The 16,708-nt window shown below is 43.8% G+C and overlaps 1 protein-coding gene across 3 annotated transcripts in view; it reads right to left on the bottom strand.

Moving 5' to 3' along the window:
• Positions 1-516: 516 nt before the first annotated feature.
• bmb (brambleberry) overlaps positions 517-16,708 on the bottom strand; it is a 33,833-nt gene continuing 17,641 nt past the window's right edge. For 2 of the 3 annotated variants that reach the window (XM_038798598.1, XM_038798600.1), the window contains 7 exons: positions 15,720-15,899; positions 12,513-12,719; positions 11,173-11,305; positions 10,278-10,339; positions 8,094-8,281; positions 7,073-7,161; positions 517-3,634 (listed from right to left, as the gene is read on the bottom strand). In XM_038798598.1, coding sequence (XP_038654526.1) covers positions 3,517-3,634; positions 7,073-7,161; positions 8,094-8,281; positions 10,278-10,339; positions 11,173-11,305; positions 12,513-12,719; positions 15,720-15,899 — 977 coding nt within the window. In that variant the 3' untranslated portion in view covers positions 517-3,516. The remainder of the gene's footprint in view (positions 3,635-7,072; positions 7,162-8,093; positions 8,282-10,277; positions 10,340-11,172; positions 11,306-12,512; positions 12,720-15,719; positions 15,900-16,708) is intronic. The other variant, XM_038798599.1, reaches the window with a different exon arrangement.

The following is a 16,708-nucleotide window of genomic DNA, read 5'->3' as shown; positions in this document are numbered from 1 at the left end:
TCCATCACACTAACCTGCCTCCCATCCATTGACTCCATCTACACATTCCCGCTGCCTGGGGAAAGTGGGCAGCATAATCAAAGACTCCTCCCACCCGGCTTACTCACTCTTCCAACTTCTTCCATCGGGCAGGAGATACAAAAGTCTGAGAACACGAACGAACAGATTCAAAAACAGCTTCTTCCCCACTGTTACCAGACTCCTAAACGACCTGCTCATGGACTGACCTGATTAATGCTTCACCCGATGCCGGTGTCTATATTTAAGTTTGTGTACCTTGTGTTGCCCTATTATGTATTTTCCAACCGTGCGGCACTGGCAGCCTTGCAGCACTCCTCTCTCCCCCCACCCCGGCACCCGTGCAGCACTCCTTCTTCCTCCCCCCCTCCTCCTCCAAAGGTGCAGCACTTCCCTGGTGCTGCACTGAAATGAAGAGCAGCAAAGGAGATGGTGGAACGACATCCTTCAAATAGAGGTCAGGTAAAGGGAGGGACTAAAATTAAATCCATCAGCCAGTTTTAGAAATCCAAATATATTTATTGAATAAAAAATTTACAAGATTAAAATGTTAAATAGTCTTGGTTATGCCCTGACCCCAAACACACATTAATTTGAACAGTGATTAACAGTAATCAGGAGCAGGGAATTCTAATCACACGCCCATATTTCCAAAGTGTTGGAATCATGGGAAATATTGATATTTATTCAGCCAACAATTCCAAATAAGACAATTAGTGTTATGATGGTTTATGCAGCAGACCCAAACAAAACACGCCAGGACGTTGTGGGTTTCTTGAATTTGACATAGTTGGGGTAAAAACCAGAGTTCTATCATTTCAAATAAAACAATGTCAAAAGGGACTTCACATTATATCAGAATGCAGAGCCATAACATGCTTCAGAAAACAATTAGACTTCATTATATTTACACGGGAAACAAAACCTGAAAACTGGCTTTTTCAAATCAAAAAAACTCACATTAAAAACAGAGTACCCACGATTGCCGAGAACAATCTTTCATTTCTGTCCAAATAATGACTTGGATAGTTAATCCACCAGATAAAACTCAAAGAAAACCGGAGACACCAAAGTGAGTCATTTGTGTTTGTGCAAGGTCACAAGTTCAGATGTTACACCAGAGGTAGGTGACTGCGTCAATGGAACATGCCAGAATCAAAGTTACTAAAGCAGATCTATCCTGCCGATCACCTGTCTTCACAATATCGTTCCCTCAGCTTGAAAAAAATTGACCACCCGAAAAACCGACACAAACTGGGCAGAAGGCAGCAGAGCTAGATTGCATAGAGCGTTCAGTCCATCTCAGAGTAATACGGGCAGCCGGTATAACTCAGTGCATCCATCCGAACAGATCCAGTGAGCAGATAGTGTTCCACTACATAAACCGACACAAACTGGGCAGAAGGCAGCAGAGCTAGATTGCATAGAGCGTTCAGTCCATCTCAGAGTAATACGGGCAGCCGGTATAACTCAGTGCATCCATCCGAACAGATCCAGTGAGCAGATAGTGTTCCACTACATAAACCGACACAAACTGGGCAGAAGGCAGCAGAGCTAGATTGCATAGAGCGTTCAGTCCATCTCAGAGTAATATGGGCAGCCAGTATAACTCAGTGCATCCATCCAAACAGATTCAGTGAGCAGATAGTGTTCCACTACATAAACCGGCAAACATAAAACATTTGCAAGCGATTCACCTTGAATGGATATTACATATTTTGAGTAGGAGTGATTTAATACCGGCGCACGCCACGTTTGTGTATTTGTTACTTTTTTAAAAAGATTCAACATCAAGGAATCATATGGCTCACAAAAAAAAAGATTAAAATCAAGTTCTCATTTAACATCATCCTGGGGTTAGCAAAGAGATGACCCTATCAGCAATTTGAATTTGCAATCAGATCTCAGTGCTAAACTTGATTACTGAGTAGGAATACATTCCCAGCTCCAAGGAACTCATTTGACCTGATTAAGTCAGAGAACTAGGTTATCTGCACATCATAGGTCAAATTGCCAGGACTTGCGGTTCTGGCATGGTCCACACGTTTGAATATCAATGACCTTTCATCCTTTAGGTGACTACTACTGTACTTAAACAAAACACTCAATAAAATGCATTGCAGGAGTACAAACCCTCCTCTTTAATACCTGCCTCCTGCTAGGGTTAATGCAGCACCACTGTTTTCTGTAGCGTCGACTCAGAATTGGTGAGGGGGCCTGAAGACCGAGTTATGTATTTAAGAAGGTATTTCCAGTCCAACCTTATTCTCAATGTTACCTTAAACTGAGCTATTGCACAACATTATACAAAACACCCCCCTCCGTCCAGGTCAGATGTCATTGCAGATATGTCCACGCAGAGGGTTCGGACTACAATCAGATAGAAATGTACAGAGGAGACGGAATATGCCCACCAGTGCCGCAGACACAAGTACACGAATGATCAGGAGTGAGGGACAGGAAAGTAACACTGGAGGTAGATAATGGTCAAAGCAAATGGAAGAATGTTACAAGAGCAAGCGGTCCTCATTAAATACAGAACAGGTAGCAGAGCAGAGAATTGGTTCAGCAGCAAAAGGATCTGTTACTGCACAGTTCCAAAAGGACAGAGTTCTGGAAAAAGATTACACATAATAAATTGCGAGTCAAAAAGGACCCTGCTGTGCCAACTCGTTTCATTTTGCTAACACACACAAAAATGTGAAAATTACTATAAATCTCCAGAGGCCTCAGAAAAAAAGGAGGAAGGGGTCAGATGGTAAAACAGGAATACAAAATAAAAACTCGGAAGTTGCTGTTCATGTAAACGCACACTCTTGCCCAGCTGCTTTTCTCATCCCAAACCCCTTAACCAAGACCCAGGCTTTCTGGGAGTTTCGTACAGATCTTGTACAACTCTCATTTCACTGGGAGCTGTATTTTGTTCACAGCCAGAATCCAACAACACTGGTTTCCAAAGACCTTTAAAATACAAACGGGATTACATACTGGCAGCAGCTCACTTGTAGTTAGTAACCACATTCCCATGGGAAAGAATCAGTCATCGCATATACACAATTCAATATGGCACCTTTAAAATAACCATTTCATGTTTCAAAAAGAAAAGATTAAAATCAACGTAAATGCTGAAAACACACGGCTGGTCTGCTGGTGGAGAGAGGCGGACAGACTAATGTCAAACTCAGTTGGAAACAGATGGGTCGAGTTACCAGCTCTCCATGAAGTGACACAGCCATATTGGTTTCTGTTGCCTGGTTCCAAACAGTTGTGCTGAATCTGCACAATTTGGACAGGGTTATGGAACAATGAACCAGGAAGAATCTGGAATGTGTCTAATCGGACCCATGTACCCAGAGTCAGAGATTTCTCCCCATTTACGCCAAACCAGTTTAAAAACCAAGTAGTTACAAATACAGGAATATTAATTTAACCAAATTTAAAACAGCATCAATACTCTTAACTGAGCAACAGTGATTTAGACTGAAGTAGATTTAACTGTTATGAAGTCTGCCCTGAACTGTGGACGCGACAGAATTCCTGTCCAGTAACTGCTTTATTTCGGCATGGTTGACCAGTCTTTGTGATGCCACAACAGGGTTGCCTTTGCGATAGAGATCTAACATCGAAAAAACAAAAAAGGTTAGTTGCATTGTTAATTACATTTTAATTGCCCATTCATTTGTTGAGAAAGGGATATTGATTTAACAATATAGTGCAGTGTCCACGATACCACAGATTTCACATCATGGCATGATATCAGGAGGAGTCCAAAAGTGGGGAACCCAGAAAGGGATTGGGAATAAATGCCGTCCATGTGGATGCTCATTTGCCACCAGAGGGCACTGACCTACAAGTACAGCAGCAGCCTGTTCGTCTGGGCACAGTCACATCTGGACGTGAACAGTCCTCGTCACAGAATAAAACAGCAGAATAGGGGTTTTCAAACAAAAATAAATTACTTTATCCACCTCAAATAACCCAACTCACTCTCCCATAGGGCTGGTTTAGCACACTGAGCTAAATAGCTGGCTTTTAAAGCAGACCAAAGCAGGCCAGCAGCACAGTTCGATTCCCGTACCAGCCTCCCTGAACAAGCGAATGTGGCGACTAGGGGCTTTTCACAGTAACTTCATTGAAGCCTACTTGTTGGGTGGGGTTATGGGGGTAGGGTGGAGGTGTTGACCTTGGATCAGGTGCTCTTTCCAAGAGCCGGTGCAGACTCGATGGGCCGAATGGCCTCCTTCTGCACTGTACATTCTATGAAACTACTTGTGACAATAAGCAATTTTCTTTTCCATTCTTTCATTTTCAGCCTTTTAAAATAGACTCTCTTCACCAGAAGTAGTTGAACAAATTGGGCAGTCTTAATGTAAACACTTATAACAGAGGTGATCTTAAATTGATGCCAAATTACGTCCTCATTAACCAGGGCAAACAAACTAATCTTTCAGGAGGTAACAAGGAAGGAGAACCAGTAGACGTGATTTATTTAGATTTCCAAAAGGCCTTTGACAAGGTGCCACATAGGAGACTGTTAAATAAGTTAAAAGCCCATGGTGTTAAGGGTAAGATCCTGGCATGGATAGAGGATTGGCTGACTGGCAGAAGGAAGAGAGTGGGGATAAAGGGGTCTTTTTCAGGATGGCAGCCGGTGACTAGTGGTGTGCCTCAGGGGTCTGTGCTGGGACCACAACTTTTCACAATATACATTAATGATCTGGAAGAAGGAACTGAAGCACTGTTGCTACGTTTGCAGATGATACAAAGATCTGTAGAGGGACAGGTAGTATTGAGAAAGCAAGGGGGCTGCAGAAGGATTTGGACAGGCTCGGAGAGTGGGCAAAGAAGTGGCAGATGGAATACAATGTGGAAATGTGAGGTTATGCACTTCGGAAGGAATGGAGGCAAAGACTATTTTCTAAATGGGGAAATGCTTAGGAAATCAGAAGCACAAAGGGACTTAGGAGTCCTTGTTCACGATTCTCTTAAGGTTAATGTGCAGATTCAGTCGGCAGTTAGGAAGGCAAATGCAGTGTTAGCATTCATGTCGAGAGGGCTAGAACACAAGACGAGGGATGTACTGCTGAGGCTCTGGTCAGACCCCATTTGGAATATTGGGAGCAGTTTTGGGCCCCGTATCTAAGGAAGGATATGCTGGCCTTGGAAAGGGTCCAGAGGAGGTTCACAAGCATGATCTCTGGAATGAAGAGCTTGTCGTATGAGGAACGGTTGAGGATTCTGGGTCTATACGCGTTGGAGTTTAGAAGGACGACGGGAGATCTTATTGAAACTTTCAAGATACTACCAGGCCTGGATAGAGTGGACGTGGAGAGGATGTTTCAAGTTGTAGGAGAAACTAGAAGCAGAGGACACAATCTCAGACTAAAGGGACGATCCTTTAAAACTGAGATGGGGATGAATTTCTTCAGCCAGAGGGTGGTGAATCTGTGGAACTCTTTGCCACAGAAGGCTGTGGAGGCCAAATCACTGAGTGTCTTTAAGACAGAGATAGATAGGTTCCTGATTAATAAGGGGATCAGGGGTTATGGGGAGAAGGTAGGAGAATGGGGATGAGAAAAATATCAGCCATGATTGAATGGGGGAGCAGACCCGCTGGGCCGAGTGGCCTAATTCTGCTCCTATGTCTTATGGTCTTTTGATCAATATTTGCCTTGTAATTGTGAAGAACTCATTCAGGTCAGCCCTCCATAGCTGCAATGGCTCCTCAAATATATCCACAGCAAAATCGCAGTGAATTTACAAAGCACCTTTTATATTCTCCCTCTAAGATTACCCAAACACTGCTTGATATAAAACCAATGATTACACTTTTATTAAAACAAAGGTATTGAAGATCCTGAAGAGAGGTGTCCAGTTGAACTTTACCACAGCATGACGTTCAGAATTGGAAAGGTGAACAGATGGTTTCCAGTAGAAGAAAAAAAAAATATGGTGGTGTGTGGGGGGCAGATGGGAGAAGAGGTCAGGGAAAGAAATAATAACTTTTGTACAGTGTCCTTCAGAACCTAAGTTAGCCCAACGTGCTTCACAGCCGGTTTGGACTAGAGGGGTGATGGAGGCAGACGTCATCAGTGAGTGGAAGCTGCACAGGTGTGTGATGAGAAACGTTGAATGGTGCATTGAGTTTTTGAACTCTGCAGCTGGCCAGATTGTTGATCTTTTCCACTTCAGTTCCAGTGTATCTGTTTATCACTTTGGAATCACAAAAAAGTTACAGCAAGTGATTAGGAAGATAAATCGATTGTTGGCATTTATTGCAAGGGGAATGGAATATAAAAGTAGGGAAGTTTTGCTGTAGATGTACAGGGCCTTGGCGAGACCACATCTGGAATACTGTTTAACAATTTTGGCCTTCTTCTTTGAAAAACAATAGATTTGTTTTAGAAACAGTTCACTCGACTCATTCCTGGGATGGACGGGTTGTCTTATGAGGAAAGGTTGAACAGACTGGGCCTAATCCATTGGAGTTTAGAAAGATGAGATGTGATCTTATTGAAAGATAGAAGATCCTGAGGGATTTGATAGGGTAGCTAAGAGGACATTTCCTCGTGTTGGCGAGATGAGACTAGTGGACTTTTTTTTTTAAAGATTAAGCCCTTTTAAGAGAGAGATGAGGAAAAATTCTCTTCCCAGACAGCAATGGAGGCTGCATCATTAAGGTAGAGTTAGAGAAGGGAGTTAAGGGTTATGGTAGGCGGACCGAAAGATGGAATGGTGATTACAACCAGATCCGCCATGATCTTACTGAATGGGGAACAGGTTCGAAGGACCTCCTCTTTTATCCCATATCCCTATTACCAAGACCCTACTGCTTTCTTTGCCATGTCATCACTTAGCACCAAGTGTATTCCCATCTTGTGCATCAATTACCGACTAAAATCAGTTATTAAGATTCCCTATTAATCTTCTCTACTTCCCCTCTGTAGTTTTGCCACATTCACATTTTTCTGACTTCATCTACTTTGCTTTGATGCTGGTTTGAAATCTCCCTTTTCCTCCATGGCACTAGCATTCCCAACACTGGGATACTCACCCACTGCTGGCAGCAGAGTGATTGAGATTGAAGGTTTCAGCTTCACACACGCAGGCACTGGGATTCAGGGAAGCCCCTTCCACAACAATCTAAACCAGGGATCAAGGACACAATACAAATGTATCAATAAACTGGAATAAGGAACTAAGATATCATACCTGGAGTACCATATCCAGTTTTGGTCTGGTTATTTTAAGAAAGAATATAAATGCGAATCAGTTCAGAGAACTCTGGTGGAACGCGGTTTGACTTTCCAAACATCCCTGTTATTACTTCCTTAATAATGAATTTTAGTGGGCAGCACGGTGGCGCAGTGGGTTAGCACTGCTGCCTCACGGCGCTGAGGTCCCAGGTTCGATCCCGGCTTTGGGCCACTGTCCGTGGGGAGTTTGCACAATCTCCCCGTGTTTGCATGGGTTTCGCCCCCCACAACCCCAAAATGTGCAGGTTAGGTGGATTGGCCACGCTAAATTGCCCCTTAATTGGAAAAAAAATGAATCGGGTACACCAAATTTATTTTATTTTTTTTTAATGGATTTTAACAATTTCCCAACAACAGATGTGTGAGCTGGTGGAGACTTGCTAACAGTTGGGACAGGGATGAAACATAAAACTACAACTGAAATTGCTTTGTGCCACAGTTCGCTTGGCAAGTTGTCGAAATGATCATTCAACAGGATAGCAGAGGTAAGCATCAGGAAGCAGGAACCTGAAGACATTTTGCTGCAGCAAATTGAAGTTGAAATTGACATATTCTGTTACAGCCGGTGCTGGATCGAGCAAAACTTTTTTTAGTCTCTCAATGTATCAGATTGCATCAGTACAGTTTGGGACCTTTGCTGGGAAAAAACAAGTAAAGGGAGAGGTAGACAACCCAATCACCATGAGGCAGAGATTTCCCTCTATTCATTTGGAGTTAGATTTTAAATTCAGGTTCTAGGTGATGGAAGTGTGGATAGAGTAAACTAAACACCTTGTTCACAAACAGCTAGATTTAAGGATTTTTAAAAGATAAACATACATTTCGCTGAGTGACCTCCCAACGAGCAGAGTTGGTCAATCCCAGTCTTTTCTTCAAGATGGGCATGGAGCTTATCGGAGTTTTGGAGACATATTCCAATGGAGTTGCAGTGTGAGATGATGCCTGGGCTGGAGTCTCTATCACAGGGCTACTTCTGATAAAATCTGCATTCCTCAAACCATAGTTATCTGAAACAAAAAAAAAAGTTAGTCCTTCCAACTTCAACATATTCCTGCCTTCTCTGTCTGAAGTAGTTTCGGGGAAATACAAGAGATACATATTTCATAAGGTTTCCAACTCCAATCAATGAACACTCCAGACTGAAACGGCCAAGTTCAAGAAAGTTCTCGAAGCATTGTCCCAGAGAGGTTGTGCTGTGTTCAGTGAAGCACCTTACTGCCCACACCATCCACTGACCAGCAGGATGCAGAGTCAGCTGAGGCAGTGCTTGAATCCACACACAGCCTGATGCACAAATATTAGAGGGGCTGCAGAATAGATTTAGGAGAATAGTTCCAGGGATAAGGAACTTGGACAGATTGGAGAAACTGGGGCTGTTCTATTTAAAGAAATGATAGAGACATGATTTTGAATGCCTCTCGAGGTGTGTAGAAAGACAATATAGGGAGAAACCGTTCCCAATTGTAGAAGGATTGAGAACTAGTGGACATCTTTTAAAACATTTGGTGAAAGAAGCAATGGCAACAGGAGGAAAAACTTCATAATGCAGCAAGTCAATAGGATGTGGAATGCACTGCCTCAGAGTGTGTGTGGTGGATGCAGATTCAATCATGGCTTTCAAAAGGAAATTGAATAACCATTGGAAGAGGAAAAACGTGCAGGGCTCCAGGGAAAAGACCAGGGAGTGAGATTAGCTAAATTGCTGTTGCAGAGAGCTAGAATGGTCACAATGGTCGAAATAGCCACCTCCTGTATTTTAACCATTCCATAATGGATTCTACACATTTATCCACCCACAAAGATTGTGGAACTCCTCATCTCTTGCAGCTTCAGGCCTTTAAAACCCAAGCTTAGGATCATAACCATTAATTCAACTGAAATCTTCCATTCCCCCTCCACGCACAACCTTGCCTCTGGTACTATGCACCTTTGCACAACACTGTTATAACACACAATGATATGTTTTTTTTAATAAAACCAGACAGGTCCAGTGGTACCAAACTACTGTGGGCTAGATCTGCATGTGACTGGAATTGCCAACCTGGAATATGCAACCATGGAAGATCCATTATCGAAATAAAGCAGCTCCTTCAATAAAGCAGCTCCCACAATGAGCTTTTTTTAATGGATATACTGAGGGATGCGGGAAAGGAATCCTTTATAAATTCACTTACTGAAGTGTCGGGTTTTAAGGGCGGTCAGTGGTTAGCACTGCTGCCTCACGCCGCCATGGACCCGGGTTGATTCCAGCTCCAGGTCATTGTCCGTGTGGAACTTGCACATTTCCTCACCCCCCCCCCCCTGTGTCTGCGTGGGTCTCACCCCCACAACCCAAAAGATGTGCAGGGTAGGTGGATTGGCCACGCTAAATTGTCACTGGAAAAAATTGGGGTCCTGGTGGTGTGATTATTAAATGCAAATGTTGCTGGAAATTTTAATCTGTTGAAAAAAAGCCAGTATTTTAATATCAATTATGCCATGTACCTCAAACAGATTCAAGGCTTATTTACTTTTAATTAAGGGAGGAGAAATAAAATTGTTGAATCGTGTTCTCTCCTATCATAAGTTAGCCTAATCTCAGTTTCCAGTTACAAATATTGGCAGAGCCAATTAACTGATAGTTCCCCGTTTACAATACATATTCCAGTCACCATGTACCCAATAAATTCACGTGGGTGATGCACCGATGTGATGTATGCGCTAAATCAAAGCATGTCCTTGCATCTCTCCTGTAATTATTAAACCATCTGGTCTGGCTCCTGTTCTCTCTCATAATCAAACAGGTTTAACCCAAGTCACAAACAGTTTATAACTGTAACTATGACATATTTTCTTGGTCAAAATCTGAATAATTTGTAACTCTTCCCTTTAGCCAGTCACTGTTACCCATCTTTCAAAACAGTCAGTGCTTCCCCACCCACCCTCAAAATCCTAATTCTAACTGCTACCCAGTTAAAACTCCTCCGGGTTTAAACTTCTAACTTGTTTGCAACAAATATTTACCTGGCAAGCCATCACATTCTAGTTTCTCAAGTTCTTCCTCCAAGCTGAGGATGTCATGCTTTCTGGAAAACAAACGTCTTATTGAGTATTCTTGTGCACGTCACCAAACAAGTTCATAGATCACAGATCATAGTTCATTTAAATAGTCAAAAGAAAAATAAAACCAGTCCCCATTAGGTCAGCACAAACAGCCTGGTACGGCACTGCTCAGCCCAAGATCGTAAGAAACTTCAGAGAGTCGTGAATACAGCCCAGTGCATCGCATGAACCCGCCTCCCATCCATTGACACCATCTACACCTCCCGCTGCCTGGGGAAAGCAGGCAGCATAATCAAAGATCCCTCCCACTCGGCTTACTCACTCTTCCATCGGGCAGGAGATACAGAAGTCTGAGAACACACATGAACAGACTCAAAAACAGCTTCTTCCCCACTGTCACCAGACTCCTAAATGACCCCCTTATGGACTGACCTGATTAACACTACACCCGTGTGCTCCACCCGATGCCAGTGTTTATGTAGTTACATTGTGTACCTTGTGTTGCCCATTATGTATTTTCTTTTTATTTTATTTTCATGTACTTAATGACCTGTTGAGCTGCTCGCAGAAAAACACTTTTCACTGTACCTCGGTACACGTGACAATAAACAAATCCAACTAGCAGAGAATCACTAGACAGCAACAATGTCCTAGCCTTTTTACCCCAGTCCTAACAAAGGAATATTTAATGCATTCTCGCTATTGTCCACCTCAGATTAACTAACTCGTCATTGACAAGGACTAAACCAGAGACTACCCTGATCTGAATGGCTCAGCAGCTGATGGTCAACGAGAAGCTCTTGCAAGCCGGTGGTATAGGAGAGAGAAAAAGGAAGCGATAAAGTCCAACCCATACCTCTCGGGTGTGGAGGTGCGAAACCCAGTCTGAGAGTTGTAGAGGTTTGACGGCACAATAACAGGAGTAGATGGGTGACCTTGCAGAACCTTTCTCTTCCAGAAACTAAGGTAGTTAATCAACATCCAGTTACCTAAACAAAAGTTAAATAGAAAGAACCACTTTTAATCAACAATCAAAATTCTACTATAAAAACGACAAAAAAAATCCCTCTGTCCCTTACAGTTGCATGCCAGTAAGAGAATCTTGGGTTTCTTTTCATGTTAATTACCATTTAATTCTCATTCTCTCTTTGCCAGTTTTATTTTCCTCTTTTTAAAAATAAATTTAGATTACCCAATTATTTTTTCCAATTAAGGGGCAATTTAGCGTGGTCAATCCACCTACTCTGCACATTTTTGGGTTGTGGGGCGAAACCCACGCAGACACGGGGAGAATGTGCAAAGTCCACACAGACAGTGACCCAGAGCCGGGATCGAACCTGGGACCTCAGCGCCGTGAGGCAGCTGTGCTAACCACTAGGCCACCATGCTGCCCTTATTTTCCTCTTTACCTTCCCTCTCAATAGGTAGCTATCAGAATTCTGAAGTGATCCATTTGTCATAGAGTCCCTACAGTGCAAAAGGAGGCCAAGAGAACCCTTCCTAGGCCAACTCCTATCCCCGTAACCCCACCTAATCTGCACATCTTTGGACTGTGGGAAGAAACCAGAGCACCCGGAGGGGACACACGCAGACATGGGGAGAAAGTACAAACTCCATACAGGACAGTCACTCAAGGTTGGAATTGAACCCAGGTCCCTGGTGCTGTGATGCAGAAGTGATAACCACTGTGTCACAATTCCAACAAATACAGGCTGCTCTGCATGATTATTTTTCTTTTAAAAACAAGTGGAATACTGATGGAGAAACACTTTCCCCTCACATTTGTACCTAGTTTTGGTGCAGAGTTCATTTCTTTTATGTGAACTGACCTCAAGTTTTAAACTAAAAGACATAAACAATAGAATTAAGCAATTATAATGATAATAATCTTTATTAGTGTCACAAGTAGGCTTACATTAACACTGCAATGAAGTTACTGTGAAAAGCCCCTGGGGAGAATTCAGAATGTCCAATTCACCCAAGAAGCACGCGAATCAGCAGTGCTAACCATTGTGCTACCGTGCTGCCCATATTCAACCCCACTTCCCTAATTTACATTTACATCTGTTTCATGAAATGGAAGCATTATCCATTGAGATTAAACGGGGTTGAATTTTCAAACTAGAGCCATAATTCCATCTCCTTTTCAGATATTTGACTTGACAAAAGGCTGTCCCGTCTGTAACCCCCACTTACCAATCACAGTCATAAATAGAAAGAGACTGAGACACTTGAGGTCCATGGAGACACAGTGGTTAAACTGAGACAGAGCATTTAACACCACCAGAATCAACAACACAGCTCGGGAGAAACCTGGCGTTTGCAAGAATGTCATGATGAGAGCAGCAACCAGAAAATAGCTGACATGTACTGTACACGTGTAGATCACATGAAGGTTGTTTCCTGTAATTACAAAATCAGTAGAGAAAAGTAAATTGGTTACAACTAAAAAGTAGGTTACTTACTGGTCTATAATAAGTCACTGCAATCCAAAAATCTAACTAAAGAATTACAATCTTAGTTGAGCAACTTAAACAATTGCACATGCAATGGGGCAGCACGGTAGCATTGTGGATAGCACAATTGCTTCACAGCTCCAGGGTCTCGGGTTCGATTCTGGCTTGGGTCACCGTCTGTGCGGGGTCTGCACATCCTCCCCGTGTGCGCGCGCGAGTTTCCTCCGGGTGCTCCGGTTTCCTCCCACAGTCCAAAGATGTGCAGGTTAGGTGGATTGGCCATGCTAAATTGCCCTCAGTGTCCAAAATTGCCCTTAGTGTTGGGTGGAGTTACTGGGTTATGGGATAGGGTGGAGGTGTTGACCTTGGGTAGGGTGCTCTTTCCAAGAGCTGGTGCAGACTCGATGGGCCGAATGGCCACCTTCTGCACTGTAAATTCTATGAAAAAAAACAAAACACTTTTATGAAAGCAATGGGCTGTTCATTTGGAGCATCAAGGAAAGAGATTTTATTTATTTTTTTATTTTATAAATTTTGAGTACCCAATTCATTTTCCAATTAAGGGGCAATTTAGCGTGGCTAATCCACCTACCCTGCACATCTTTGGGTTGTGGGGGCAAAACTCATGCAAATATGGGGAGAATGTGCAAACTCCACACGGACAGTGACCCAGAGCAGGGATTGACCCTGGGACCTCGACGCCGTGAGGCAGCAGTGCTAACCACTGTGCCACCGTGCTGCCCCTCAAGGAAAGAGATACGAGTCAAGCAGAACATCTGTCCCTGGTATTTGCTGGAATAATACAACTCACTGATTAGAAGTTGGCAGACTGTATAGGAGGGACTAGAATTGTTAGGTGCTTCCAGCGTTCCAAAGTGCATACATACGAACATCCGACAACTTATTTCTGGATGTGTGGTGGAGTGCCTTATACCTCAGGATAGCAGACTCAGGAGGATCCGAAGTGTGGAATTGGGTCCCTAGCTATAATGCATGTTGCGGGTAAGGGAATGTAGACTGGCAATATTAAAAACACGCACTCCCCCATTTGCAAATCAACAGTAAATAAAACAATTAGAAATTTTACAGTTACACATTTTTCTGGAAAATGTTCCCACAATAATTCATGTTCACATTTAATAAAATAGAAGCTTCCTATGTAAATTTATCCCAATAGAACAGCACTCCTCCAAGTGGAGTCCCACTGCTGGCCTGAGGGTTCACTTTATTACAACTGCCAGCTCCAATTATAACTGTGCACAAGGGAATTTATATCAATCGGCCACTAACCCATCTTCACTTGGCTTCAAACATCCCATTATGCATCTCCACCAGAAGCCAATTTATATGAATACCCCATCAAATCTTAAACAACTTATTCAGGCAAGCGCAATAGTACATCCCTTCCACAAACATTGGGATAAATGATCAGTAATTCTATTCTTGAAGTGATTCTGACAAGACTTTGGGCGTGATTCTCTTGCCACGTTGCGCTCAGTGAGAGCACAACTCGGCCGGAGAATCCCAGGATAGGTCTCCAGCGGACTCCCAACAGACTCCGCTCCTCGCGAGATTCACTGAAGTCCCGCGAGATGTCAGAGTCAGAACTCCGCTCAAAATGGGTCGGAGCAAATGACGCTTGGGGAAGTAGGTCGTAAACCTACTTACAACATACCTGCCCAGGATCTACTGGCCTCCCTTGATTCTTCGGCCTCCCCAGAGAGGCTGCAGCCGGGCAATCAGCGCTGGTCCACACAAACGTGGGCCAGGTGGAATGGCACCCGGGGGGGGGCGATCTCCTGGGCCATTGGAGATCCCTAGGTGGTCGGGGTATGTGCAGGGTGGCTCCCAGGCCCTCCCCATGGAACGTAGGCACCTTGGCACTGCCCAGCTGGCACCCTGGTGCTGCCAGTGGTCAGATGACCACTGGGGTTAGTTTAGCACAGGGCTAAATAGCTGGCTTTTAAAGAATGAAAAATGAAATGAAATGAAATGAAATGAAAATCGCTTCTTGTCACGAATAGGCTTCAATGAAGTTACTGTGAAAAGCCCCTTGTCGCCACATTCCGGCGCCTGTTCGGGGAGGCTGGTACGGGAATTGAACCGTGCTGCTGGCCTGCCTAGGTCTGCTGTAAAAGCCAGCGATTTAGCCCAGTGTGCTAAACCAGCCCCTAAGCTAAACCAAAGGAGACCAAAGACGCTAAACTAAAGCAGACCACGGCAGGCCAGCAGCACGGTTCAATTCCTGTACCAGCCTCCCCGAACAGGCGCCAGAATGTGGCGACTAGGGGCTTTTCACAGTAACTTCATTGAAGCCTACTTGTGACAATAAGAGATTTTCATTTCATTTTTCTTTTCTTTTCATTTCTTTTCATTTCATGACACTGCCAAGCTGGCAGGAACACTGCATGGGTGCCAGGGTGGTACTGCTAAGGGTCAGGGGCCAAGCATGCCCATGAAATGAGGGTGGGGGAATGCAAAGCAGGTAAGTAGGGGCCTCTGGGAGTTTGGGGGAGGGGGGGGTGGCCCTGGAGAGGAGGACCCTCAGGCACCCCATAGCAGGGGCTGTGGGATAGTGTCCATGTGTGCAGGGGGTGACATTGTGCATGGGTGGGAGGTGTTGGGGACCCACAAGCTCACTTAGAGATCAGGGCACCCATTCAAAATAGCAGCCCGATCTCATAGTTCAGCTCCCCAGTGTTAAAAGAAATTCCAAGTGTGGGCTAAACCGATGAGAAACATCCCAGGGCTCAAAGAAGTGACAAAGTGTCATTGAATAGCGGGTGGGGAACTCGCCGGCAGAGTCAATGGGAAACTCTCGGAAAAACCCGCGGGGAATTGTGCCCTTTGTTCACACAAATAAGATTAAAAATCTTCACATGAGCAGTTGCACCCTCAAGGGTTACTGAAGTAAAGAGTCCACAAAAAGTTTCAATCAGCTCCTTACCTGTCCAACTCAGGAAATGCTGAATGCTGTTCAGTCTCTGGCTTACTCCTAATTCAAGGTGATCAATCATGTTCATCACCATGCCCACAGTCTGGTTCATCTTCTGCAGCTTTTCCATCAACTGATCGTAATAAATGGCAGTCTGGGACTGGTGAGCGGAAAATAAAGCCAGGTTCGAATCTGCAATATATATATTGTTCCATTTGTAATCCTTTCTCAATGGGGAAAAGCTAGAAACACTGGAGATTCAAAGAAACTTGGGGGACCAGTACATACTGTCAGCCAAATCGGAAATCTTCAAAGATTTCCCTAGTTTCTTCAGCACTTTAATATTTAAAGTGACCCACCCCACATGCAGAGGGATACTACGTGGTCTTACATCAGCATATGACTGATATTCTTACCTCGTTGTTTAGTTGATTGGGTGTTTGTTGTTGAAGATCAGACAGTAACTATGTTTCCTAAAGCAGGCAAAGTACTCGTACTTTAAGACCGTGCATGCTTTAAGTTTTAAAAGAAGTGCTCTTGAATGGAGACTCCAGGAAGGAACAGCCATTAGAGACTTGCAGCAGTTCCAAGATCTGTTTCCGATCTGTTTTTTGACCATATTTGGGAGGGTGGAGCTCAACCTTTCCTTTTACCTCAAACCAAGAGGTGCAGACACAGCTGAAGTCTCAAGTCAACCCATTTTGCTCCCAGTTGCGGAGTGACTTTTTCTATGCGTATTTGACATTCCAGTTGTAGTTTTCCTTTTATCATTCACAGTCTGCAATGGCAGCTGGACAGGAAAATTTATTTATTATCACAGGCAAGGCCAGCATTAGGTTCCCATCTTTGACTGCCCTGGTATAGAGGACACTTCAGAGAGGCAGTTAAGCATGAATCACACAGCTTAGATCTGGAGTCACAGGTAGGCCAGACCAGGTAGAAATGGCAGATTTTAGGAACGAGTTGATGTTGTGAATACTGATGTAGTATCTGACAAAGCA

The sequence above is a fragment of the Scyliorhinus canicula genome, chromosome 5, assembly GCF_902713615.1.
Source record: "Scyliorhinus canicula chromosome 5, sScyCan1.1, whole genome shotgun sequence".
Classification (NCBI taxonomy): Eukaryota; Metazoa; Chordata; class Chondrichthyes; order Carcharhiniformes; family Scyliorhinidae; genus Scyliorhinus; species Scyliorhinus canicula.
The sequence above is the reverse complement of the archived record's forward strand: the minus strand, read 5'-3'. Positions and strand labels throughout refer to the sequence as shown.